Here is a 26,424-nt window from a genome sequence, read left to right as displayed (position 1 = left end):
AATCTAACGAAAACTGGACAAACAAGTTTATAGAGGAGGTGACGAAGATGATTGATGAGGGTAGGGCAGTGGATGTTGTCTACATGGACTTCAGTAAGGCCTTTGACAAGGTCCCTCATGACAGACTGGTGCAGAAGGTAAAGTCGCATGGATCAGAGGTGAGCTGGCAAGGTGGATACAGAACTGGCTTGATCATAGAAGACAAGAGGATAGCAGTGGAAGGGTGTGTTTCTGAATGGAGGGCCGTGACAAGTGGCGTTCCTCAGTGCTGGGACCTTTTGCTCTTTGTCATATATATATATATAATATATATATATATATAGATATATATATAAATAAATGATTTGGAAGAAAATGTAACTGGTTTGATTAGTAAGTTTGCAGACGACACAAAGGTTGGTGGATTTGCGGATAGCAATGAGGACCATCAGAGGATACAGCAGGATATAGATGGTTGGAGACTTGGGCGAAGAAATGGCAGATGGAGTTTAATCCGGACAAATGTGAGATAATGCATTTTGGAAGGTCTAATACAGATAGGAAATATACAGTAAATGGCAGAACCCTTAGGAGTATTGATAGGCAAAGGGATCTGAGGTGTACAGGTACACAGGTCACTGAAAGTGGCAACGCAGGTGGAGAAGGTAGTCAAGGCGGCATACAGCATGCTTGCCTTGGCCAGGGTATCGAGTTTAAAAATTGGCAAGTCATGTTGCAGCTTTATAGAACCTTAGTTAGGCCGTACTTGGAATATAGTGTTCAATTCTGGTCGCCACAGTAATAGAAGGATGTGGAGGCTTTGGAGAGGGTACAGAAAAGATTTACCAGGATGTTGCCTGGCATGGAGGGCATTAGCTATGAGGAGAAGCTATGGTGAAGAAGGCATATGGTATGCTTGCCTTTATAGGACGGGGTATAGAGTATAAAAGCTGGAGTCTGATGATGCAGCTGAATAGAACGCTGGTTAGGCCACATTTGGAGTACTGCGTCCAGTTCTGGTCGCCGCACTACCAGAAGGACGTGGAGGCGTTAGAGAGAGTGCAGAGAAGGTTTACCAGGATGTTGCCTGGTATGGAGGGTCTTAGCTATGAGGAGAGATTGGGTAAACTGGGGTTGTTCTCCCTGGAAAGACGGAGAATGAGGGGAGATCTAATAGAGGTGTACAAGATTATGAAGGGTATAGATAGGGTGAACAGTGGGAAGCTTTTTCCCAGGTCGGAGGTGACGATCACGAGGGGTCACGGGCTCAAGGTGAGAGGGGCGAAGTATAACTCAGATATCAGAGGGACGTTTTTTACACAGAGGGTGATGGGGGCTTGGAATGCGCTGCCAAGTAGGGTGGTGGAGGCAGGCACGCTGACATCGTTTACGACTTACCTGGATAGTCACATGAGCAGCCTGGGAATGGAGGGATACAAACGATTGGTCTAGTTGGACCAAGGAGCGGCACAGGCTTGGAGGGCCGAAGGGCCTGTTTCCTGTGCTGTACTGTTCTTTGTTCTTTGCTGTTGAGAGGTTGGAGAAACTTGGTTTGTTCTCACTGGAATGACGGAGGTTGAGGGGGGCGACCTGATAGAAGTCTACAAGGTTATGAGGGGCCTGGACAGAGTGGATAATCGGAAGCTTTTTCCCAGGTGGAAGAGTCAATTACTAGAACATAGAACATTACAGCGCAGTACAGGCCCTTCGGCCCTCGATGTTGCGCCGACCAGTGAAACCAATCTAAAGCCCCTCTAATCTACACTATTCCAATACCATCCATATGTTTATCCAATGACCATTTAAATGCCCTTGATGTTGGCAAGTCCACTACTGTTGCAGGCAGGACATTCCACGCCCTTACTACTCTCGGAGTAAAGAACCTACTTCTGACATCTGTCCTATATCTATCACCCCTCAATTTAAAGCTATGCCCGCTCGTGCTAGCCAACACCATCCGAGAAAAAAGGCTCTCACGAGGGGGGCATAGGTTTAAGATGTGAGGGGCAAGGTTTAAAGGAGATGTACGAGGCAAGTTTTTTTCCACAGAGAGTAGTGGGTGCCTGGAACTCGTTGCCGGGGGAGGTAGTGGAAGCGGATGCGGTAGTGACTTTTAAGGGGAGTCTTGACAAAATACATGAATACGATGGGAATAGAGGGATATGGTCCCCGGAAGGGTAGAGGGCTTTAGTTCAGTTGGGCAGCATGGTCGGTGGAGGCTTGGAGGGCCGAAGGGCCTGTTCCTGTGCTGTAATTTTCTTTGTTCATTACCTCATCTTCTGACAAGGCACATTACAGCCTTCAGACTGACTTCAATACCTTTAGACTGTGACCTTTCTCCTCCATCTTGACCCTTTTTTTATATCCTATACATTTTGCCAACCACCACCATCCCTCCCCCACTGGGCTGTCACTTGTTCATTAGTTTTGCTTTCACTGAGCACTGACCTTTGCTCTCCCATTAATAGATTTTGATATCTTACCTTTGTACCATGACCAGCACCTTCTATATGCCTTCACGCTGCAATTAATGCTTCCTGTCTCATGATCTACATCTTTGCTGCAATGTTTCCTAGCTCCCACTAAGCACTGACCTTCTACTCTGTTCCAGCTGCCCTACCCTCCTTCAAATAGTATATATTTTATAACGTTTCTCCTCTTTAGCTCTGAAGAATCAGATGGATTCAAAAACATTAACTTGATTTCTCTCTCCACAGAAGCTGCAAACTGGCTGAGTTTTTCAGCATTTCTGTTTCAGACCATAAATACCTCACTACCTTTTATAAACATTGAACCATTCCCACTGAACAAGGTGCACACACATGCTTTAAAACTTACATGGTTGAACAAAGTGGAAAGTTTGGACCCGTCCTGTATGTTCTTTTCCAAAATACTTAGCACCTTCACCACCTTGTCTGTTGGAAGCTATAAACAAGGAAGAAAATAAAACATTTTGGAAGAAACACACCTTCTAATAAAGTTAACGTTTATTTACTAGTCACAAGTAACGCTTACATTAACACCGCAATGAAGTTACTGTGAAATTCCCCTCGTCGCCACACTCCGGCGTCTTTTAGCAGTAACAAGAGGCAGGGGATCAGATTGTTGATTTGATTTATTGTCTCATCTATTAACATACAGTGAAAAGTATTGTTTCTTGCACGCTATACAGACAAAGCATACCGTTCATAGAGAAGGAAAGGAGAGAGTGCAGAATGTAGTGTTACAGTCATAGCTAGGGTGTAGAGAAAGATCAACTTAATGCAAGGTAGGTCCATTCAAAAGTCTGTTGGCAGCAGGGAAGAAGCTGTTCTTGAGTCAGTTGGTACGTGATCTCAGATTTTTGTATCTTTTTTCTAACGAAAGAAAGTGGCAGAGAGTATATCCGGGATGCATGCGGTCCTTAATTATGCTGGCTGCTTTTCCGAAGCAGCAGGAAGTGTAGACAATGGAAGGGAGGCCAGTTTGTGTGATGGACTGGGCTTCATTCATGACCCTTTGTAGTTACTTGCAGTCTTGGACAGAGCAGGAGCCATACCAAGCTGTGATACAACCAAAAATAATGCTTTTTGTGGTGCATCTGTGAAAGTTGGTGAGGGTCATGGCGGACATGCCAAATTTCCTTAGCCTCCTGAGAAAGTTGAGCCACTGGTGGGCTTTCTTAACTATAGCATCAACGTGGAGGGACCAGGACAGATTGTTGGTGATCTGGACGCCTAGAAGCTTGAACCTCTCGACCATTTCTACCTCATCCCCATTGATATAGACGGATATGTCCTCCACCATGCTTCCTGAAGTCGATGACTATCTCCTTTGCTATGCTGACATTGAGGGAGAGATTGTCATGGCCCTAGTTTACCAGATTCTCTAACTCATGTCTGCACTCCATCTCGTCATTGTTTGAGATCCGACACACTACGGTGGTGACATCAGCACACTTGAAAATTGAGTTGGAGGGAAATTTGGCCACACAGTCAGAGGTGTATAAGGAGTATAGTAAGGGGCTGAGGGCACGGCCTTGTGGGGAACTGGTGTTGAGGATGATCGTGGAGGAGATGTTGTTGCCTATCCTTACTGATTGATGTCTGTAGGTTAGGAAGTTCAGGATCCAGTCGTAGAGGGAGGAGCTGAGCCCCAGGCCATGGAGCTTGGAGATGAGTTTCATAGGAATAATGGTGTTGAAGGCTGAGCTGTAATCAATAAAGAGTCTGACATAGAAACATAGAAAACTACAGCACAAAACAGGCCCTTCGGCCCCACAAGTTGTGCCGAACATATCCCTATCTTTTAGGTCTATCTATAACCCTCCATCCTATTAAGTCCCATGTACTCATCCAGGAGTCTCTTAAAAGACCCTATTGAATTCGCCTCCACCACCCCTGACGGCAGCCGATTCCACTCGCCCACCACCCTCTGTGTGAAAAACTTCCCCCTAACATCTCCCTTGTACCTACACCCCAGCACCTTAAACCTGTGTCCTCTCAGAGCAGCCATTTCCACCCTGGGAAAAAGCCTCCGAAAGTCCACCCGATCTATGCCTCTCAACATCTTATATACCTCTATTAGGTCTCCTCTCATCGTACGTCTCTCCAAGGAGAAAAGACTGAGCTCCCTCAGCCTATCATCATAAGGCATGCCACTCAATCCAGGCAACATCCTTGGAAATCGCCTCTGCACCCTTTCAATCTTTTCCACATCCTTCCTGAAATGAGGCGACCAGAATTGAGCACAGTACTCCAAGTGGGGTCTGACGAGGGTCTTATATAGCTGCATCATTATCCCCGGACTCCTAAACTCAATCCCTCGATTGATAAAGGTCAGCGCACCATACGCCTTCTTAACCACCTCCTCCACCTGCGGGGCCGATTTCAGAGTCCTGTGGTGGATCAGAAGGACCCCAAGGTCCTTCTGATCCTCCACAGTACTAAGAGTCTTTCCCTTTATATTGTACTCCTTCATCCCATTTGACCTGCCAAAATGGACCACTACGCATTTATCTGGGTTGAAGTCCATCTGCCACTTCTCCGCCCAGTCTTGCATCCTATCTATGTCCCTCTGTAACTTCTGACATCCCTCCAGACTATCCACAACCCCACCAACCTTCGTGTCATCGGCAAACTTACCAACCCATCCCTCCACTTCCTCATCCAGGTCATTTATGAAAATGACAAACAGCAAGGGTCCCAGAACAGATCCCTGGGGCACACCACTGGTGATCGACCTCCATTTAGAAAAAGACCCATCTATACACACTCTCTGCCTCCTTTGGGCAAGCCAGTTCTGGATCTACAGGGCAGCAGCCCCTTGGATCCCATGCCTTCTCACTTTTTCTAGAAGCCTTGCATGGGGGACCTTATCGAGCGCCTTGCTAAAATCCATATAAACCACATCTACCGCCTTCCCTTCGTCAATGTGTTTAGTCACATAGGTGTCCTTGTTATCAAAGTATTCCAGAGTTGAATGTAGGGCCAGGGAGTTGGCATCTACTCTGGACCTGTTGCAGTGATAGATGAACTGTAGTGGATCCAGGCAATCTGGGAGGCCAGAATTGATTCCATGACTGATTCCAGGGAGTTGCCATGACTAACCTTTCAAAGCACTTCATAATGATGGATATCAGAGCCACCAGACGATACTCATTAAGGCACGCTGCTTGGCTTTTCTTTGCTACAGGGATGTTGGTTGTTTTCTTGAAGCAGATAGGGACCTCAGATTGGTGTACAGAGAGGTTGCATATGTCTGTGAATACAGACATCTGCCAGCTGATCCACGCAGGATCTGAGTGCTCATCCGGGTACCCTATCTGGGCCAGTCGCTTTCCATGGGTTGACGTTCGAGATGGCTGATCTGACATCTGCGATGGTGACCTCGGATACGAGTTCAGTCAAGGCCTCTGGGGTGGAGGGCATGCTCTCGCTGACCTTTCGCTCAAAACGAGCATAGCATGCGTCGAACTCATCGGGGAGAGGTACGTTGGAGCCGACGATTTTACATGCCTTCATGTCATAGCCTGTTATGTCTTGCAGACCTTGCCATTGTCAACGGGGGTAAGCGTGGCTAGCCTGGGACTCTAGTTTGGTCTGGTACTGTCTTGTGTCATCTTTGATGGACCTCCATAGATCATATCTGGATTTCTTGAAAGATCAGGTTCCTACCTGCTTCAAGAGGACGACCATCATCCCGGTACCAAAGAAAAGCCAGGCAGCGTGCCTTAATTACTATTGCCCGGTGGCTCTGACATCCATCATTATGAAGTGCTTCAAAACGTTAGTCATGGAACAAATCAATTCCTGCCTCCCAGACTGCCTGGATATACTACAGTTCGCCGATCATCTCCTTGGCCCTACACTCAACCCTGGAACACCTAGATAACAAAGACACCTATGTCAGAGTCCTATTCATAGACTACAGCTCAGCCTTTAACACCATTATTCTTACTCATCTCCAAACTTCATGGCGTGGGCCTCGGCACCTCCCTCTGCGACTGGATCCTGAACTTGCTAACCCACAGACCACAATAAGTAAGGATAGGCAACAACACCTCCTCCACGGTCATCCTCAACACCGGTGCCCCACAAGGCTGTGTCCTCAGCCCCTTACTATACTTATACACGTATTACTGCATGGCCAAATTCCCCTCCAACTCGATTTTCAAGTTTGCTGATGACACCACCGTAGTGGGTTGGATCTCAAACAATGACGAGACAGAGTACAGGAATGAGATAGAGAATCTGGTGAACTGGTGCGGCAACAAGAATCTCTCACTCACTGTCAACAAAACGAAGGAGATTGTCATCAACTTCAGGCAGCGTTGTGGAGGGCATGTCCCTGTATACATCAACGGGGATGAAGTAAAAATGGTCGAGAGCTTCAAGTTTCTCCAGATCACCAAGAACCTGTCCTGGTCCCTCCATGTGGATGCTATAGTTAAGAAAGCCCACCAATGCCTTTACTTTTTCAGGAGACTAAGGAAATTTGGCATGTTTGCTACAACTCTCACCAACCTCTACAGATGCACCATAGAAAGCATTCCTTCTGATTGTAACACAGCTTGGTATGGCTCCTGCTCTGTTCAAGACCACAAGAAACTCCAAAGGGTCATGTATGAAGCCCAGTCCATCACTCAAACCAGCCTCCCACCCATTGACACTGTCTACACTTCTTGCTGCCTCGACAAAGCAGCCAGCATAATCAAGGACCCCACGCACCCTAGACGTACTCTATTCCACTGTCTTCCACTGGAAAAAAGATACAAAAGTCTGAAGTCACGTACCAACCGACACAAGAACAACTTCTTCACTGCTGCCATCAGACTTTTGAATGGACCTACTTTGCATTAACTTGATCTTTCTCTGCAACCTCGTTATGACTGTAAAATTCTGCACTCACTCCTTTCCTTCCTATGTATGGTATGCTTTGTCTGTATAGCATGCAATAAACAATACTTTTCACTGTATCCTAATACATATAACAATAATAAATCAAATCATTAACTGGTGTACAAAAATCACCCCACTAACAAACTTACCTGCATACAGCACAACTATAGGCAATGCTCGTCAGTGCAACAGGCAGTGAAGACGGCAAATGGTATGCTGACCTACACAGCGAGTGTGGTAAGCAGTGACGCCAAAACATAGAAACAGGAGTGGACCATTCAGCTCCTCAAGCCTGCTGTGCCGTTCAAGAAGAATATGGCTGATCTGTAGCTTAATTCCATGTACCTGCCTTATGCCCATATCCCTTGATACCCCTGCTCAATAAAAAAAACTGTATCTCAGGCTTAAACCTAACGATTGAGCCAGCATCCAGCACTGTTTGAGGGACAGAGTTCCAAACCTCCACCACTCTGCGTGTAGAAGTGTTTTCTAACATCCCTCCTGAACCGCTTGGCCCTAATCTTTAGATTATGGCCCCTGGTTCTAGAGCCTTCAAATCATGTGAACAGTTCATCCTTATCCACCCTGTCCTTCTCTGTAAATATTTTATAGACTTCTATCAGATCACCCCTCATCCTTTTGAATTTGAGAATAAAGGACTAATTTGTCTAATCTCTCCTCCTAACTTAACCCCTGAAGTCCAGGTATCATTCTTGTAAACTTGCATTGAACTCCTTCCAGGGCGAAAACATCCCTCTAAGGTGTGGTACCTGCTCACAGTACTCTCAAGTGGGGTCTAACGAGAGTTTTGTACACCTACAGCATAACTTCTATGCCCCTATACTCAGGCCCTTTAGATATGAAGGTCAGATTTTATTGGCCTTCTTGACTATTTTAGAACATAGAACAGTACAGCACAGAACAGGCCCTTCGGCCCATGATGTTGTGCCGAACTTTATCTGAAGCCTAGATCAAGCTATCCCACTCCCTATCATCCTGGTGTGCTCCATGTGCCTATCCAATAACCGCTTAAATGTTCCTAAAGTGTCTGACTCTACTATCACTGCAGGCAGTCCATTCCACACCCCAACCACTCTCTGAGTAAAGAACCTACCTCGGACATCCTTCCTATATCTCCCACCATGAACCCTATAGTTATGCCCCCTTGTAATAGCTCCATCCACCCGAGGAAATAGTCTTTGAACGTTCACTCTATCTATCCCCTTCATCATTTTATAAACCTCTATTATGTCTCTCCTCAACCTCCTCCGCTCCAGAGAGAACAGCCCTAGCTCCCTCAACCTTTCCTCATAAGACCTACCCTCCAAACCAGGCAGCATCCTGGTAAATCTCCTTTGCACTCTGACCTTTACTATACTGATCTTTATGTCCCCAAAGGGATCCCGCGACAGGTTTGCATTTGGGAAAATTTAGTGAGGTGGATGCATAATTATAAATTTATGGAAATGTATTAAAATCAAGTTCACACCCATAATTACATGGCTGGTGGGAGGTAGGGAAAATCAGAGACCACAATCTTGTCAGTGAGATTTGCGATTTCCAGTGTTTGCCAGATTTTGAGACTCTTCTGAAAATCTCACACACAAATTCCTGCTCTGTTTTCAAGGAGGAATCAGATATAATTCAAGGTTAAAGGGGTCAAAGTATATGTGGGGGAGGAAGCAGGAACAGGTTATCGAGTTGGATGATGAGCCATCATCATAATGAATGGCGGAGCAGGTTCGAAAGGCCAACACCTGCTAGTATTTTCTATGTTAAAGAACAGGCATCTGCAGTGATACCACTTCTCTTCTTCTGAGCACTTTTGCACTATAGATCACATCAGAAATGATAGCATAAAGTTCCAAGTATTAACAAAAGAAGTAATGCCCAATTAATTGAGTGCATAAGCTAATGCCAGACTCGAGGTTGGCCACTGGGTGCATGCCTACTGTGGGAAGAGTGCAGGATTCTGAATCTGCATAGAATCAACATGGGCCACCTTCCCCTTGGAAGTGACCTTCAATGAATAACAAAACCTGTGTGCCATGCATAATTAGAACCTTCCTTGCTTGAGCATGAATCTGAGACATTCCTGGGGCACTATGATTTTGCTACAGTGCCACTTTTGTGAAGGAACAAACAATGGTGTAGGCACAGGGGTAAAATATCATTAACAGGTACATAGCAGTCCTATTCGACATGCATTTTCAGATACGGATATCAACAAGCAAAAACATAAAGTCAGTCTGCTGTCCGATTTACAGAAATGATGGTATTAAGCTTTTCCTTGCAATCAAAGCAATTTAGGGTTAATACATACCCGGTCCATGATGCCCATAGCTTTGATCTTGGCAGATTCACTGCTCAATTCATTCAGCTGTTGCTTGCCGAGTAATAACTCCTGAGGTAACTCATCATCTTCACCTGTGTAGAGAATGGCAATGATCATGTTGACCTGAAGCAATTGTTGGATATACACTTACAAAAACCAGAACCAATTTCCACAAGTGCTTTGGCCAACACACGCTCTTTATCTGATTCTTCTCCAGCTTGTCACTGGGTGTCTCTCTCCATAGCAGACTGGTGGCTGCTTCTAACTGGCCACAAATGTCGATAAACAGGATTTCATTCTATTACTACCTGCTACCTTCAGTTTTCCATTTTTGCATTGATTCCTTCTCACCCCTACACTAAACATAGAAACATAGAAACCCTACAGTGCAGAAGGAGGCCATTCGGCCCATCGAGTCTGCACCGACCACAATCCCACCCAGGCCCTACCCCCACATATTTACCCGCTAATCCCTCTAACCTACGCATCTCAGGACTCTAAGGGGCAATTTTTAACCTGGCCAATCAACCTAACCTGCACATCTTTGGACTGTGGGAGGAAACCGGAGCACCCGGAGGAAACCCACGCAGACACGAGGAGAATGTGCAAACTCCACACAGACAGTGACCCGAGCCGGGAATCGAACCCAGGACCCTGGAGCTGTGAAGCAGCAGTGCTAACCACTGTGCTACCGTGCCGCCCATACTGTGCTACCGTGCCGCCCATACTGTGCTACCGTGCCGCCTACTCTCGACATAGCTTCTTCCTTTATGATTTGATTTATTATTGTCCATTTGCTTCAAAGCAGTTAAGTCAGCATTCTCCAGTTCTCAGCTCAGTCTCCACCCTATCAAGTTAGCCAGATTGATTGGCATCTAGGTACCTGCGGCCTTAAACACTGACAAAACTAGTCAGGATATAAAAAGTAATTGCAAGAGTTTTTACAAGTATACAACAAGGAGAGCAGCTAAAAGGATAGTAGCTAAAGTGAACATTGCCTCCTCAGAATCAGAGGCATGAGAAATTGTCATGCTGAATGAGGAACTTGATTTTTATCTACATATACACTGAGAAAATCAAATGGGCAAAAATAGCCGAGATGCAGAATTCATTGAATGCTTACTGAATAGTTTCCTAGAGCAGCATGTTCTGGAGTCAACCAAAGAGCAGGTTATACGAGGCCTGTTACTGGGCAACACAATAGGATTAATTGATAACTTCAGCAAAGGTGCCCCTCGGCTCCTCTCTCTGCAACTGGATACTTGACGTCCTCACTCACAGACCGCATTCAGTAAGGACAGGCAACGATACCTATTCCATGATCATCCTCAATACCAGTGCCCCGCAAGGCTGTGTTCTCAGCCCGTTACTATACTCCTATGACTGTGTGGCCAAATTCCCCACCAACTCAATTTTCAAATTTGCTGATGACACCACCGTAGTGGGTCGGATCCCAAACAATGATGAGACAGAGTACAGGAATGAGATAGAGAATCTGGTGAACTGGTGCAGCATCTCTCCCTCAATGTCAGCAAAATGAAGGAGATAGTCATAGACTTGAGAAAGCGTAAAGGAGAACATGCCTCTTGTCTACATCAACAGGGATGAAGTGGAGCTGCTAGAGCTTCAAGTTTCTAGGTATACAGATCACCAACAACCTGTCCTGGTCCCTCCACACCGACACTATAGTTAAGAAAGCTCACCAATGCCTCTACTTTCTCAGGAGGCTTAGGAAAATCGGCATGCTCGCTACAACTCCAATTTTTACAGATGCACCATAGAAAGCATTCTTTCTGGATGTATTACAGCTTGGTATGGCTCCTGCTCTGACCAAGACCACAAAAAACTACAAAGAGTTGTGAACAAAGCCCAGTCCCATCACGCAAACCAGCCTCCCACCCATCGACTCAGTCCACACTTCCCACTGTCTCGGAAAAGCAGCCAGCACAATTAAGGACCCCATGCACCCCGGACATTCTCTCTTCCACTTTCTTCTGTTGGGAAAAAGATACAAAAGTCTGAGAACATGGACCAACCATCTCAAGAACAACTTCTTCCCTGCTGCAATCTGACTTTTGAATGCACCTACCATGTATTAAGCTAATCTCTCTCTACATCCTAAGACTGTAACATATATTCTGCATCCTCTCCTTTCTTTCTCCCCATGTACTCTATGAATGGTATGTTTTGTCTGTATAGCGCGCAAGAAACAATACATTGTATCCCAATATATGCGACAATAATAAATCAAATCAGGTAGAATCAATTATAATATTAATTTAATGTTCAGTTTGAGGGAGAGAAGAATGGATCCAAGACTAGTATCTTAAATTTAACTAATGGCAATGATGAGGGCATGAAAGCACAGATAGTTGAAGTAAGGTGGCAAATGAAGTTAAGGTCAATAAACATGCAGCAGCAGGGTACATTTCAGAATACACGGAAAAGATATAATCCAACAAGAAAATACAAGAAAATACACTAGCATTGGAAAGAGATAGGATCAGGCAAGCTAGGAAAGTGTTTATCTGGAGTAACAAAGAACAAAGAACAGTACAGCACAGGAAACAGGCCCTTCGGCCCTCCAAGCCTATGCTGCTCCTTGGTCCAACTAGACCAATCGTTTGTATCCCTCCATTCCCAGGCTGCTCATGTGACTATCCAGGTAAGTCTTAAACGATGTCAGCGTGCCTGCCTCCACCACCCTACTTGGCAGCGCATTCCAGGCCCCCACCATCCTCTGTGTAAAAAACATCCCTCTGATATCTGAGTTATACTTCGCCCCTCTCACCTTGAGCCCGTGACCCCTCGTGATCGTCACCTCCGACCTGGGAAAAAGCTTCCCACTGTTCACCCTATCTATCCCCTTCATAATCTTGTACACCTCTATTCGATCTCCCCTCATTCTCCGTCTTTCCAGGGAGAACAACCCCAGTTTACCCAATCTCTCCTCCATACCAGGCAACATCCTGGTAAACCTTCTCTGCACTCTCTCTAACGCCTCCACGTCCTTCTGGTAGTGCGGCGAGCAGAACTGGACGCAGTACTCCAAATGTGGCCTAACCAGCGTTCTATACAGCTGCATCATCAGACTCCAGCTTTTATACTCTATACCCCGTCCTATAAAGGCAAGCACACCATATGCCTTCTTCACCACCTTCTCCACCTGTGTTGCCACCTTCAAGGATTTGTGGACTTGCACACCTAGGTCCCTCTGTGTTTCTATACTCCTGATGACTCTGCCATTTATTGTATAACACCTCCCGACGTTATTTCTTCCAAAATGCATCACTTCGCATTTATCCGGATTAAATTCCATCTGCCACCTCTCCGCCCAATTTTCCAGCCTATCTATATCCTGCTGTATTGCCCGACAATGCTCTTCGCTTTCCGCAAGTCCAGCCATCTTCGTGTCATCTGCAAACTTGCTGATTACACCAGTTACACCTTCTTCCAAATCATTTATATATGTCCCAAATAGCAGAGGCCCCAGTACAGAGCCCTGTGGAACACCACTGGTCACAGACCTCCAGCCGGAAAAAGACCCTTCGACCACTACCCTCTGTCTCCTATGGCCAAGCCAGTTCTCCACCCATCTAGCCACTTCTCCTTGTATCCCATGAGCCTTAACCTTCTTAACCAACCTGCCATGTGGGACTTTGTCAAATGCCTTACTGAAATCCATATAGACGACGAGTAAGGGGAAACATGAAGCCATCAGGCAGGAGATTAGAGGCGTAAATTGGAAGGAGGCATTCTCAAGGAAAAGTACTGAAGTAAGGTGGCAGATTTTCAAGGAATGTTTGTCTGGAGTTCTGCATGACAACGTTCCGATGAGACAGGGAGGTGTTGGTAGGTTACGGGAACCGTGGTGCACGAAAGCTGCGCTGAACCTAGTGAGAAAGAAAAGGAAAGCGTACAAAAGGTTCAGAGAGCTAGGCGATGATAGGGATCTAGATGAGTATACGGCTTGTAGGAAGGGACTTGAGAAAGAAATTAGGAGAGCCAGAAGGGGTCACGAGAAGGCCTTGGCAGGTAAGATTAAGGAGAACCCGAAGGCGTTCTATAAATATGTGAAGAGTAAAAGGATGAGATGTGAAGGAATAGGACCTATAAAAGGGGAAGGTGAGAAAGTCTGTACAGAACCGGAAGAAATAGCAGAGGTGCTTAATGAATATTTTACCTCGGTATTCACGGTGAAAAAAGACCTGGGTGTTTGTTCTACAGGATTGAGGCGGACTGAAAAGATTCGAGTATGTGGACATTATGATGATGTGTTGGAAACTTTGAATAGCATCATGATAGATAAGTCGCTGGGACCGGATGGGATGTACCCCATTTTACTGTGGGAGGCGAGGGAAGAGATTGCAGAGCCTCTGGCGATGATCTTTGCGTCGTCGATGGAGACAGAAGAGGTTCCGGAGGATTGCGGATGTGGTTCCTATATTCAAGAAAGGGAATAGGGATAGCCCAGGAAATTACCGATCGGTGAGTCTAACCTCAGAGGTTGGTAAGTTGATGGAGAAGATCCTGAGGGTCAGGATTTATGAACATTTAGAGAAGTTTAGTATGCTCAAACGTAGTCAGCACGGCTTTGTCAAAGGCAAATCGTGCCTTACGAGCCTGGTAGAGTTCTTTGGAAATGTGACTAAACACATTGACAAAGGAAAAGCAGTAGATGTGGTTTACATGGACTTCAGCAAGGCGTTCGATAAGATCCCCCATGCAAGACTTCTCGAGAAAGTGAGAGGGCATGGGATCCAAGGGGTTGTTGCCTTGTGGATCCAGAACTGGCTTGCCTGCAGAAGGCAGAGAGTGGTTGTAGATGGGTCTTTTTCTGAATGGAGGTCGGTCACCAGTGGAGCGCCCAGGGATCTGTTCTGGGACCCTTGCTGTTTGTCATTTTCATAAGTGACCTGGATGAGGAAGTGGAGGGATGGGTTGGTAAGTTTGCTGACGACACGAAGGTTGGTGGTGTTGTGGATAGGTTGGAGGGATGTCAGAAGCTGCAGCGTTACATAGATAGGATGCAAGACTGGGCGGAGAAGTGGCAGATGGACTTCAACCCAGATAAATGTGTAGTGGTCCATTTTGGCAGGTCAAATGGGATGAAGGAGTATAATATCAAGGGTAAGACTCTTAGCAGTGTAGAGGATCAGAAGGACCTTGGGGTCCGGGTCCATAGGACTCATAAATCGGCCTCGCAGGTAGAGGAGGTGGTTAAGGCGGCGTATGGTGTGCTGGCCTTCATCAACCGAGGGATTGAGTTTAGGAGTTGGGGGATAATGATGCAGCTTTATAAGACCCTCGTCAGACCCCAGTTGGAGTACTGTGCTCAGTTCTGGTCGCCTCATTACAGGAGGGATGTGGAAATGATTGAAAGGGTGCAGAGAAGATTTACAAGGATGTTGCCTGGATTGGTTGGCATGCCTTATGAGGATAGGTTGAGGGAGCTCGGTCTTTTCTCCTTGGAGAGACGAAGGATGAGAGGTGACCTGATAGAGGTGTACAAGATGTTGAGAGGTATAGATCGGGTGGATTTTCGGAGGCTTTTTCCCAGGGCTGAAATGGCTGCTACGAGAGGACACAGCTTCAAGGTGCTGGGGAGTAGGTACAGAGGAGATGTCAGGGGGAGTTTTTTTTTTACACAGAGGGTGGTGGGTGAGTGGAATCGGCTGCCATCAGTGGTGGTGGAGGCAAACTCGATAGGGTCTTTTAAGAGACTTCTGGATGAGCACATAGGACTTAATAGGATTGAGGGTTATAGGTAAGCCTATATATAAGCCTAGGTAGGTAGGGACATGACTGGCGCAACTTGTGGGCCAAAGGGCCTGTTTGTGCTGTATTTTTTCTATGTTCTAAAGAAAATACAAGGGATGGCGCCCTATCTGTGTGCTGATAGTGATTAATGAGATAGCTGATGAATTGGTTTTAATTTTCCAAAATTCCCTCAATTCTGGTAAGGTTCTATTCGATTGGAAAACAGCAAATGTAACTTTGTTTAAAAAGGAAAGGAAAAAGAAAGTAGAAAAATACGAATCAGCTTGCTTAACGCCTGTCACAGGGAAAATGGCAGAAGCCATTATTCATAGAAGGACACTTGGAAAAATTCAAGGCACTATGGCAGAGGCCATGTGGTTTTGTGAAAGGGAAATCAGGTTTAACCAATTTATTGGAATTTGTTGAAGGAGTCACATATACTGTGGATAAAGAGGAACTGGTGTAAGTACTGTACTTAGATTTCCAGAAGACATTTGATAAAATGCCAGATCAAAGTTTATTGCTTAAACTAAAATGTCATGGTGTAAGGAGGTAACATAGAATCATAGAATACTACAATGCAGAAAGAGGCCATTCGGCCCATCGAGTGTGCACCGACCACAATCCCGCCCAGGCCCTATCCCCAAAACTCCATGTATTTACCCTAGTTAGTCCCCCTGACACTAAGGGGCAATTCAGCATTGCCAATCCACTTAATCTGCACATCTTTGGACTGTGGGAGGAAACCGGAGCACCCGGAGGAAACTCACGCAGACACGGGAGAATTTTCAGACTCCGCACAGACAGTGACCCAAGCCGGGAATCGAACCCGGCTCCCTGGCGCCATGAGGCAGTAGTGCTATCCACTGTGCCACTGTACCATGGCATGAATTGAAGATTGGGTAGCCAACAAGACACAGTTGGCATAAATGATTCTTTTTCTAGATGTCAGGATGTGACGAGTGGTGTGCCACAGGGATCAGTGCTTGGATGAAGGGACCGAAGGTATGGTTGCTAAATTTAATTATGATACAAAGATAGGTAGGAATGTGAATTTTGAAGAGACCATAAGGAGGCTACAAAGGGACATAGATAGGTTAAGCAAGTGGGCAAATGGAGTGGGGAAAATGAGAAAATATTCATCTTGGCAGGAATCCATAGAATCCTTACAGTGCAGGAGGAGGCCATTCGGCCCATCAAAATTGCACCAACTATCTGCCAGAGCATCTTACCCAGGCTCAACCCTGTCCTATCCCCATAACCCCATGAATTTAGCCTGCTAATCCCGCTAACCTACACGTCTTTGGACACTAAGGGACAATTTAGCATGGCCAATCCACCTAACCTGCACATCCCAGAGTATTGGACAGTGGGAGGAAACTAGAGGAAACCCACGTAAACATGGGGAGAATGTGCCAACTTCACACAGACAAGGGTTGGAATCAAACCCAGGACACTGGCGTAGTGAGGCAGCTGTGCTAACCACTGCCCCATGGCATATCTAAATGGTGAGCAATTTTAGAGCTCCAAGATGCAGAACCATGTGGGTGTACTCAAGCCTGAATCGCAAAAGGTTAGTACATAGCTACAGTAAGTAATTTGGAAAGCTAACAGAATGATTCCGGAGTTGAGAGGGTTGGCTTATGAGGAGAGACCGAGTAGCCTGGAGCTATTCTCATTGGAATTTAGACGAATGAGGGAAGATCTTATAGAAACATATTAGGTTATGAAGGGAATAGATAAGATAGAAGCAGGGAAGTTGTTTCCACTGGCGGGTGAAACTAGAACTAGGGGGCATAGCCTCAAAATAAGGGAGAGCAGATTTAGGACCGAGTTGAGGAGGAACTTCTTCACACAAAGGGTTGTGAATCTGTGGAATTCCCTGCCCAGTGAAGCAGTTGAGGCTACCTCATTGAATGTTTTTAAGGCAAGGATAGATAAGTTTTTGAACAGTAAATGAATTAAGGGTTATGGTGAGCGGGCGGGTAAGTGGAGCTGAGTCCACAAAAAGATCAGCCATGATGTTATTGAATGGCGGAACAGGCTCGAGGGGCCAGATGGTCTACTCCTGCTCCTAGTTGTTATGTTTCTTATGTTTCCATTTATTGACAAGAAAGTTAAAGACAAAAATGGGGGGTAATATTTCAGTTATACAGGACAGTGGTAAGACCACATCTGGTGTACTGTACTGGTACCTTTTTTTAAGGAAGGACGAGTTGGAAGCAGTTCAGAGATGGTTGACTAGACTAAAACCTGGAATGGACAGTTTGCTCAGAAGGCCGTGAGTCTTTGGAACTCTCTTCCTCAAAAGGCGATGGAATAATCTGAATATTTTTCAGAAAGTAGTACTAGATTCTTGACAAGTGAGTGAAAGGCTATTGGTAATGTGGAGTTAAAGTTACATTCAGATCAGCCATGATCTCATTGAGTGGCGCAGCAGGCTCGAGGGGTTGAGTGGCCTACTCCTAATATGTATGTTTTAAAAGTTATTGCGCATTCCACTTGTATCATTTTTTGGGAGGGCACACTGTGTATATAAAAAAGTCCAACCTCTTCCATCATTCATCTGTTATCAATGACAGAGTTATCAACTCACCAACAAGTGGAAATAGACCTGAAGAGGAACGTTAACACTTACCTAATGTAGTAAAATCCATATCCTCCAAATTTTCGAGAATATTTTCCACTGTGGCTGTGAATCGTTTGAATGTTGACGAGTCCATCATTTCTGTAATTCAGATACAGACATTGTTTGAAGAGGAGCAGGGCAACTATTCTAATGTCTGGTCAACTTTTATCCCTCAGCCATCACATCAAGCAGGTAATCTGATCATTATCACATTTTAGGGTAAAAGCAAAATACTGTGGATGCTGGAATCTGAAACAAAAACAGAAAATGCTAGAAAATCTCAGTGGGTCTGACAGCATGCTGTCAGATCTGCTGAGGTTTTCCAACATTTTCTGTTTTTATCACATTTTAGGGCTTTGTTGTATGCAACACGACTGTCTTATTTCCTACAACAGTTGATTAAATTTCAAATATTTTTATTCGTTATGAATACTTTGGAATGCTCTGAAGGCGTGTTGTATTAGAACATAGAACATAGAACATTACAGCGCAGAACAGGCCCTTCGGCCCACGATGTTGCACCGACCAGTTTAAAAAAAAAACTGTGACCCTCCAACCTAAACCAATTTCTTTTCGTCCATGAACCTATCTACGGATCTCTTAAACGCCCCCAAACTAGGCGCATTTACTACTGATGCTGGCAGGGCATTCCAATCCCTCACCACCCTCTGGGTAAAGAACCTACCCCTGACATCGGTTCTATAACTACCCCCCCTCAATTTAAAGCCATGCCCCCTCGTGCTGGATTTCTCCATCAGAGGAAAAAGGCTATCACTATCCACCCTATCTAAACCTCTAATCATCTTATATGTTTCAATAAGATCCCCTCTTAGCCGCCGCCTTTCCAGCGAAAACAATCCCAAATCCCTCAGCCTCTCCTCATAGGATCTCCCCTCCATACCAGGCAACATCCTGGTAAACCTCCTCTGCACCCTCTCCAAAGCCTCCACATCCTTCCTGTAATGTGGGGACCAGAACTGCACACAGTACTCCAAGTGCGGCCGCACCAGAGTTGTGTACAGTTGCAACATAACGCTACGACTCCTAAATTCAATCCCCCTACCAATAAACGCCAAGACACCATATGCCTTCTTAACAACCTTATCTACTTGATTCCCAACTTTCAGGGATCTATGCACACATACACCTAGATCCCTCTGCTCCTCCACACTATTCAAAGTCCTCCCGTTAGCCCTATACTCAACACATCTGTTATTCCTACCAAAGTGAATTACCTCACACTTCTCCGCATTAAACTCCATCCGCCACCTCTCGGCCCAACTTTGCAACCTGTCTAAGTCTTCCTGCAAACTACGACACCCTTCCTCACTGTCTACCACACCACCGACTTTGGTGTCATCAGCAAATTTGCTAATCCACCCAACTATACCCTCATCCAGATCATTAATAAATATTACAAACAGCAGTGGCCCCAAAACAGATCCCTGAGGTACACCACTTGTAACCGCACTCCATGATGAATATTTACTATCAACCACCACCCTCTGTTTCCTATCCGCTAGCCAATTCCTGATCCAATTTCCTAGATCACCCCCAATCCCATACATCTGCATTTTCTGCAGAAGCCTACCATGGTGAACCTTATCAAACGCCTTACTAAAATCCATATATACCACGTCCACTGCCTTGCCCCCATCCACCTCCTTGGTCACTTTCTCAAAAAACTCAATAAGGTTAGTAAGGCACGACCTACCTGCCACAAAACCATGCTGACTATCACCTATCAATTCATTACTCTCCAAATAACTATAAATCCTATCCCTTATAATTTTTTCCAACATCTTGCCGACAACAGAAGTGAGACTCACCGGTCTATAATTCCCGGGGAAGTCTCTGTTCCCCTTCTTAAACAATGGGACAACATTCGCTAACCTCCAATCTTCTGGTACTATACCAGAGGCCAACGACGACCTGAAGATCAGAGCCAGAGGCTCTGCAATCACTTCTCTTGCCTCCCAGAGAATCCTTGGATAAATCCCATCCGGACCAGGGGATTTATCTATTTTCAGACCCTCCAGAATATCCTGCACATCCTCCTTATCAACTGTAATACTGTCTATTCTACTCCCTTGCAACCCAGTGTCCTCCTCAGCTATATTCATGTCCCCTTGCGTGAACACCGAAGAGAAATATTGGTTCAATGCTTCACCAATCTCCTCCGGTTCCACACATAACTTCCCTCTGCCATCTATAACTGGCCCTAAACTTGCCCTAACCAACCTTCTATTCTTGACATACCTATAGAACGCCTTAGGATTCACTTTAACCCTATCCGCCAAAGTCTTCTCATGTCCCCTTTTAGCCCTTCTAAGCTCGCTCTTCAACTCCCTCTTAGCCAATCTAAAGCTTTCTAGTGCACTACCCGAGTGCTCACGTCTCATCCGAACATAAGCCTCCTTTTTCTTTTTAACCAACAAAGAAACTTTTTTGGTGCACCACGGTTCCCTAGCCCTACCAATTCCTCCTTGCCTGACAGGGACATACCTATCACAGACTCGCAGTAGCTGCTCCTTGAAAAAACTCCACATGTCGGACGTTCCCAGTCCCTGTAATCTCCTAGTCCAACCTATGTTTCCTAATTCTCTCCTAATAGCCTCATTATTACCCTTCCCCCAGCTAAAACCACTGGCCCGAGGTTCATGCCTATCCCTTTCCATCACTAAGGTGAACGTAACCGAATTGTGGTCACTATCACCAAAATGCACACCAACTTCCAAGTCTAGCACCTGGTCTGGCTCATTTCCCAGCACCAGATCCAATATAGCCTCACCTCTAGTTGGCCTGTCTACATACTGAGTCAAAAAACCTTCCTGCACGCTTTGAACAAAAACTGACCCCTCTAATGAGCTAGAGCTATAACAATTCCAGTCAATATTAGTCAAGTTAAAATCCCCCATAACAATTGCCCTATTACTTTCACTCCTAAGCAGGATTGACTCCGCAATCCTTTCCTCAACCTCTCTAGAACTTTTAGGAGGTCTATAAAAGACTCCCAACAGGGTGACCTCTCCTCTCCTATTTCTAATCTCCGCCCATACTACCTCAACAGATAAGTCCTCATCAAACCTCCTCTCTGACACTGTGATACAATCTCTGACCAATAATGCTACCCCTCCCCCTCTTCTACCTCCTTCCCTACTTCGACTAAAACATTTGAACCCCGGGACCTGCAGCATCCATTCCTGCCCCTGCTCTATCCATGTCTCTGAAATAGCCACAACATCGAAGTCCCAGGTACTGATCCACGCTGCAAGTTCACCCACTTTATTGCGAATACTCCTGGCATTGAAGTATACACATTTCAAACCCTGCTCCACCCCACCTCTGCAATGCCGTGCATTGCAGTCCCCATCCATGCATCCCTCACTTTCAGCCCCACTACTCAGGATCCCTCCCCCCCCCCGAATCAGTTTAAACCTCCCTGCATGGCCTTAGCAAATTTACCCCCCAGGATATTGGTCCCCTTCTGATTAAGGTGTAGACCATCCTTCTCATAGAGGTCACACCTTCCCCAGTACGAGCCCCAATTGCTTAAGTACCTGAACCCCTCCCTCCTGCACCATCCCCTCAGCCATGAATTCAAACCTTCCCTCTCCCTATTCCTCTCTAAACTATCCCGTGGTACAGGCAAGAGTCCAGAGATAACCACTCTGTCAGTCTTGGCCTTTAGTTTCCACCCCAACTCCATAAATCCCTGCCTAATATCCCCTTCCCCTATCCTCCCTATGTCGTGTGTCCCCACGACATAGGGAGGATATTAGAACTATAAAAGTTTGTTACATCTTGTCTTTTAGATTCTATACTTGTTTCCACTCAGCATTGGGAGTTGTTTTATGGTCGTACATATTTAAGATGTGGAGATGCCAGCGTTGGACTGGGGTGAACACAGTAAGAAGTCTCACAACACCAGGTTAAAGTCCAACAGGTTTATTTGGTAGCAAATACCATAAGCTTTCGGAGCGCTGCTCCTTCATCAGATGGAGTGGAAATGTGCTCTCAAACAGGGCACAGACACAAAATCAAGTTACAGAATACTGATTAGAATGCGAATCCCTAAAGCCAGCCAGGTCTTAAAGGTACAGACAATGTGGGTGGAGGGAGCATTAAACACAGGTTAAAGAGATGTGTATTGTCTCCAGACAGAACAGCTAGTGGGATTCTGCAAGCCCAGGAGGCAAGCTGTGGGGGTTACTGATAATGTGACATAAATCTAACATCCCGGTTTAGGCCGTCCTCATGTGTGCGGAACTTGGCTATCAGTTTCTGCTCAGCGACTCTGCGCTGTCGTGTGTCGTGAAGGCCGCCTTGGAGAACGCTTACCTGAAGATCCAAGGCTGAATGCCCGTGACTGTTGAAGTGCTCCCCCACAGGAAGAGAACAGTCTTGCCTGGTGATTGTCGAGTGGTGTTCATTCATCCGTTGTCGTAGCGTCTGCATGGTTTCCCCAATGTACCATGCCTCGGGACATCCTTTCCTGCAGCGTATCAGGTAGACAATGTTGGCCGAGTTGCAAGAGTAGGTACCGTGTACCTGGTAGATGGTGTTCTCACGTGAGATGATGGCATCCGTGTCGATGATCCGGCACGTCTTGCAGAGGTTGCTGTGGCAGGGTTGTGTGGTGTCGTGGTCACTGTTCTCCTGAAGGCTGGGTAGTTTGCTGCGGACAATGGTCTGTTTGAGGTTGCGTGGTTGTTTGAAGGCAAGAAGTGGGGGTGTGGGGGTGGCCTTGGCGAGATGTTCGTCTTCATCAATGACATGTTGAAGGCTCCGGAGGAGATGCTGTAGCTTCTCCGCTCCGGGGAAGTACTGGACGGCGAAGGGTACTCTGTCCACCGTGTCCCGTGTTTGTCTTCTGAGGAGGTCGGTGCGGTTTTTCGCTGTGGCGCGTCGGAACTGTTGATCGATGAGTCGAGCGCCATATCCTGTTCTTATGAGGGCATCTTTCAGCGTCTGGAGGTGGGCATTCAGCCTTGGATCTTGAAGTAAGCGTTCTCCAAGGTGGCCTTCACGACACACGACAGCGCAGAGTCGCTGAGCAGAAACTGATAGCCAAGTTCCGCACACATGAGGACAGCCTAAACCAGGATGTTGGATTTATGTCACATTATCAGTAACCCCCACAGCTTGCCTCCTGGGCTTGCAGAATCTCACTAGCTGTTCTGTCTGGAGACAATACACATCTCTTTAACCTGTGTTTAATGCTCCCTCCACCCACATTGTCTGTACAATGTTCACTGAAAAGTGAATCGTGTGGAGGACGGAGAAGATCTGCAGAGAGATTTGGACAGGCTGAGTGAGTGGGCGAGGATATGGCAAATGGAGTATAACGTTGAGAAATGCGAGGTTATACACTTTGGAGGAAATAATAACAAATGGGATTACTATCTCAATGGAAACAAATTAAAACATGCTACCGTGCAAAGGGACCTGGGGGTCCTTGTGCATGAGACGCAAAAGCCCAGTCTGCAGGTACAACAGGTGATCAAGAAGGCAAATGGGATGTTGGCCTATATTGCGAGGGGGATAGAATATAAAAGCAGGGATGTCTTGATGCACCTGTACAGGGCATTGGTGAGGCCGCAGCTGGAATACTGTGTGCAGTATTGGTCCCCTTATATGAGGAAGGATATATTGGCATTGGAGGGAGTGCAGAGAAGGTTCACCAGGTTGATACCGGAGATGAGGGGTTTGGATTATGAGGAGAGGCTGAGGAGATTGGGTTTGTACTCGTTGGAGTTTAGAAGGATGAGGGGGGATCTTATGGAGACTTATAAGATAATGCGGGGGCTGGATAGGGTGGAGGCGGAGAGATTCTTTCCACTTAGTAAGGAAGTTAAAACTAGAGGACACAGCCTCAAAATAAAGGGGGGTCGGTTTAAAACAGAGTTGAGGAGGAACTTCTTCTCCCAGAGGGTGGTGAATCTCTGGAATTCTCTGCCCACTGAGGTGGTGGAGGCTACCTCGCTGAATATGTTTAAAGCGCGGATGGATGGATTCCTGATCGGTAAGGGAATTAAGGGTTATGGGGATCAGGCGGGTAAGTGGTACTGATCCACGTCAGATCAGCCATGATCTTATTGAATGGCGGGGCAGGCTCGAGGGGCTAGATGGCCTACTCCTGCTCCTATTTCTTATGTTCTTAAACACCTGGCTGGCTTTAGGGATTCGTATTCTAATCAGTATTCTGTAACTTGATTTTGTGTCTGTGCCCTGTTTGAGAGCACATTTCCACTCCATCTGACGAAGGAGCAGCGCTCCGAAAGCTTATGGTATTTGCTACCAAATAAACCTGTTGGACTTTAACCTGGTGCTGTGAGACTTCTTACTGCGTACATATTTAAGGCATTGCTTTTAATGTGTCGTGAATCTCTGGCTCCCAACAGCTCAATATGACCATGTTCCAACAAATGTAGTATCTGACTTCACATCAAATGAAAGTAAATACTAGGCACAGTTAGTTTTTTATTCTGGTGGTACCCGATTTCAAATTCATATGCAATGTAAACATTGAATGCACTGCTTCCATCTATACTGAAACAGAAACGACACACTGAGCAGCAGTGAAGAAGCAGGCCTTCAGTTAAAGTGGAGGTGGATAAATAGTAGATAGATCAAGGAATAGGGGGTTATGGGGAAATGGCACAGAAAAGGAGCTGAGGCTGGCATAGATCAGCCATGGCCGTACTGAATGGCAGGACAGGCTTAAGGAGCCTACTGCTTCTATTTCTAGCGGTGTTTTTGTGGTAGACCCTAACCAGGAATCCCAACAGTTAAATGTTCAACATCATTAAAATTGCAGTCCAAGGCACTCTAACTCCATGCCCAAAATGTTTGAGGCGGTGGATTTACCTTCAGGTGTAAGTTTAGGTTCATATGCTTTCCTTTTCTTTTGTTTTTCTCTTTTCCTCATCTTTCTGGCAACTGTAAATTAGAATTGAATAAAGTTTAATACTTTGTACTGTTAATTATAGATTTTTAAACTAATCAAGGTTGCTGCACTGAACAGAAACAAAATCTCGCGAAAATGACACATTGCATATACAATCCCAAGTGAAGCAATCATAATATGGAATGATCAGAAAAGCACAACACCCAGGGAGCAAAGCACACAACTACCAAACAGGACTGAAATGTATGCAAAATCACAAAAATGTTATAGTGCAAGAGGTCACATTTGGCCCACTGTGCCTGCCCCCTTGTGATAGTCATTTCTGCCCTGGGAGCCCAGGCAGTGCATTCCATATCGTCACCAGCCTCACATCCTTTAAAAAGTACCTGGACTTCAATTTGTATTCAAATAGAACTTATTCTTTTGATTTCATGTCCCCATTCATTAATTAAGGTTCCGATTCTTCTTTGAAAACAACCCAGAAGTTGTCTGTTTCGCCTGTAATTACATCCCCAAAAGATTCTTAAACGGATGTCTCAAGAACACTTGCCCTTTCATAGCTCAATATGGGACCATAACCCCCTCCCCCCACACCAACACTTCTCCTTAGGCCAACAGTTTCATTCCAGAATTCCATCTAGTGAATCTGCATTACATCCAATCCAAAGTTTATTCCAAGTACCTTTGCCAGGTCTGCTAAAAAAAACCGGACAAATCGAACACACTTCCATCAAGGAAAAGCACGAGATGGGAGGAGTAATTTGACAAGGAAGTATCCAATGAATGGCATGACACTAGGAAGTTCCAGGAACAAAGGGACCTTGGCATGTTTGTCCACACATCTCAAAGCGGAGGGACATGTTAGGAGGGTGGTGAAAAAGGCATATGGGACACTTGTCTTTATCAATCGAGGCATAGATTCCAAAAGCAGGGAAGTCATGTTGGAGTTGCATAGAACTTTTGTAAGGCCACAGCTAGAATAGTGTGTACAGTTCTGGTCGTCACATTATCGGAAAGATGTGATCGCACGGCAAGGGGTGTAGAGCAGATTCATCAGGATGCTGCCTGGGATGGAACATGTAAGTTATGGAGAGAGGTTGGGTAGGCTTCGGTTGTTTGCATTGGAGCAGAGAAGACTGAGGGGTGATCTGATTGAGGTGTACAAGATTGAGAGACATGGACAGGTGGATAAGGAGTAGCTGTTCCCCTAAGTTTAAGGGTCAGTCACAAGGGGCCATGGGCTCAAGGTGAGGAGCAGGAGGTTTAGAGGGGACGTGAGGATACACTTTTTTACCCAGAGGGAGGTCTGGAATGTGCTGTCTGGGAGGGTGGTGGAGACGGGTTGCCTCACATCCTTTTAAAAGTATCTGGATGAGCACTTGGCACATCATAACATTCAGGGTTATGGGGCCAAGCGCTGGTAAATGGGATT

General features: G+C 45.8%; 1 protein-coding gene across 10 annotated transcripts in view; it reads right to left on the bottom strand.

Moving 5' to 3' along the window:
* LOC144495209 (nipped-B-like protein) overlaps positions 1 to 26,424 on the bottom strand; it is a 728,344-nt gene that overhangs the window by 370,660 nt on the left and 331,260 nt on the right. For all 10 annotated transcript variants that reach the window (XM_078215273.1, XM_078215271.1, XM_078215278.1 and 7 more), the window contains 4 exons: positions 24,953 to 25,024; positions 18,092 to 18,181; positions 9,682 to 9,785; positions 2,818 to 2,904 (listed from right to left, as the gene is read on the bottom strand). In XM_078215273.1, the coding sequence (XP_078071399.1) occupies positions 2,818 to 2,904; positions 9,682 to 9,785; positions 18,092 to 18,181; positions 24,953 to 25,024 (353 nt within the window). The remainder of the gene's footprint in view (positions 1 to 2,817; positions 2,905 to 9,681; positions 9,786 to 18,091; positions 18,182 to 24,952; positions 25,025 to 26,424) is intronic.

This window comes from Mustelus asterias, chromosome 6 (assembly GCF_964213995.1).
Source record: "Mustelus asterias chromosome 6, sMusAst1.hap1.1, whole genome shotgun sequence".
Taxonomy (NCBI): domain Eukaryota; kingdom Metazoa; phylum Chordata; class Chondrichthyes; order Carcharhiniformes; family Triakidae; genus Mustelus; species Mustelus asterias.
This window is presented reverse-complemented; position numbering and strand designations above follow the sequence as displayed.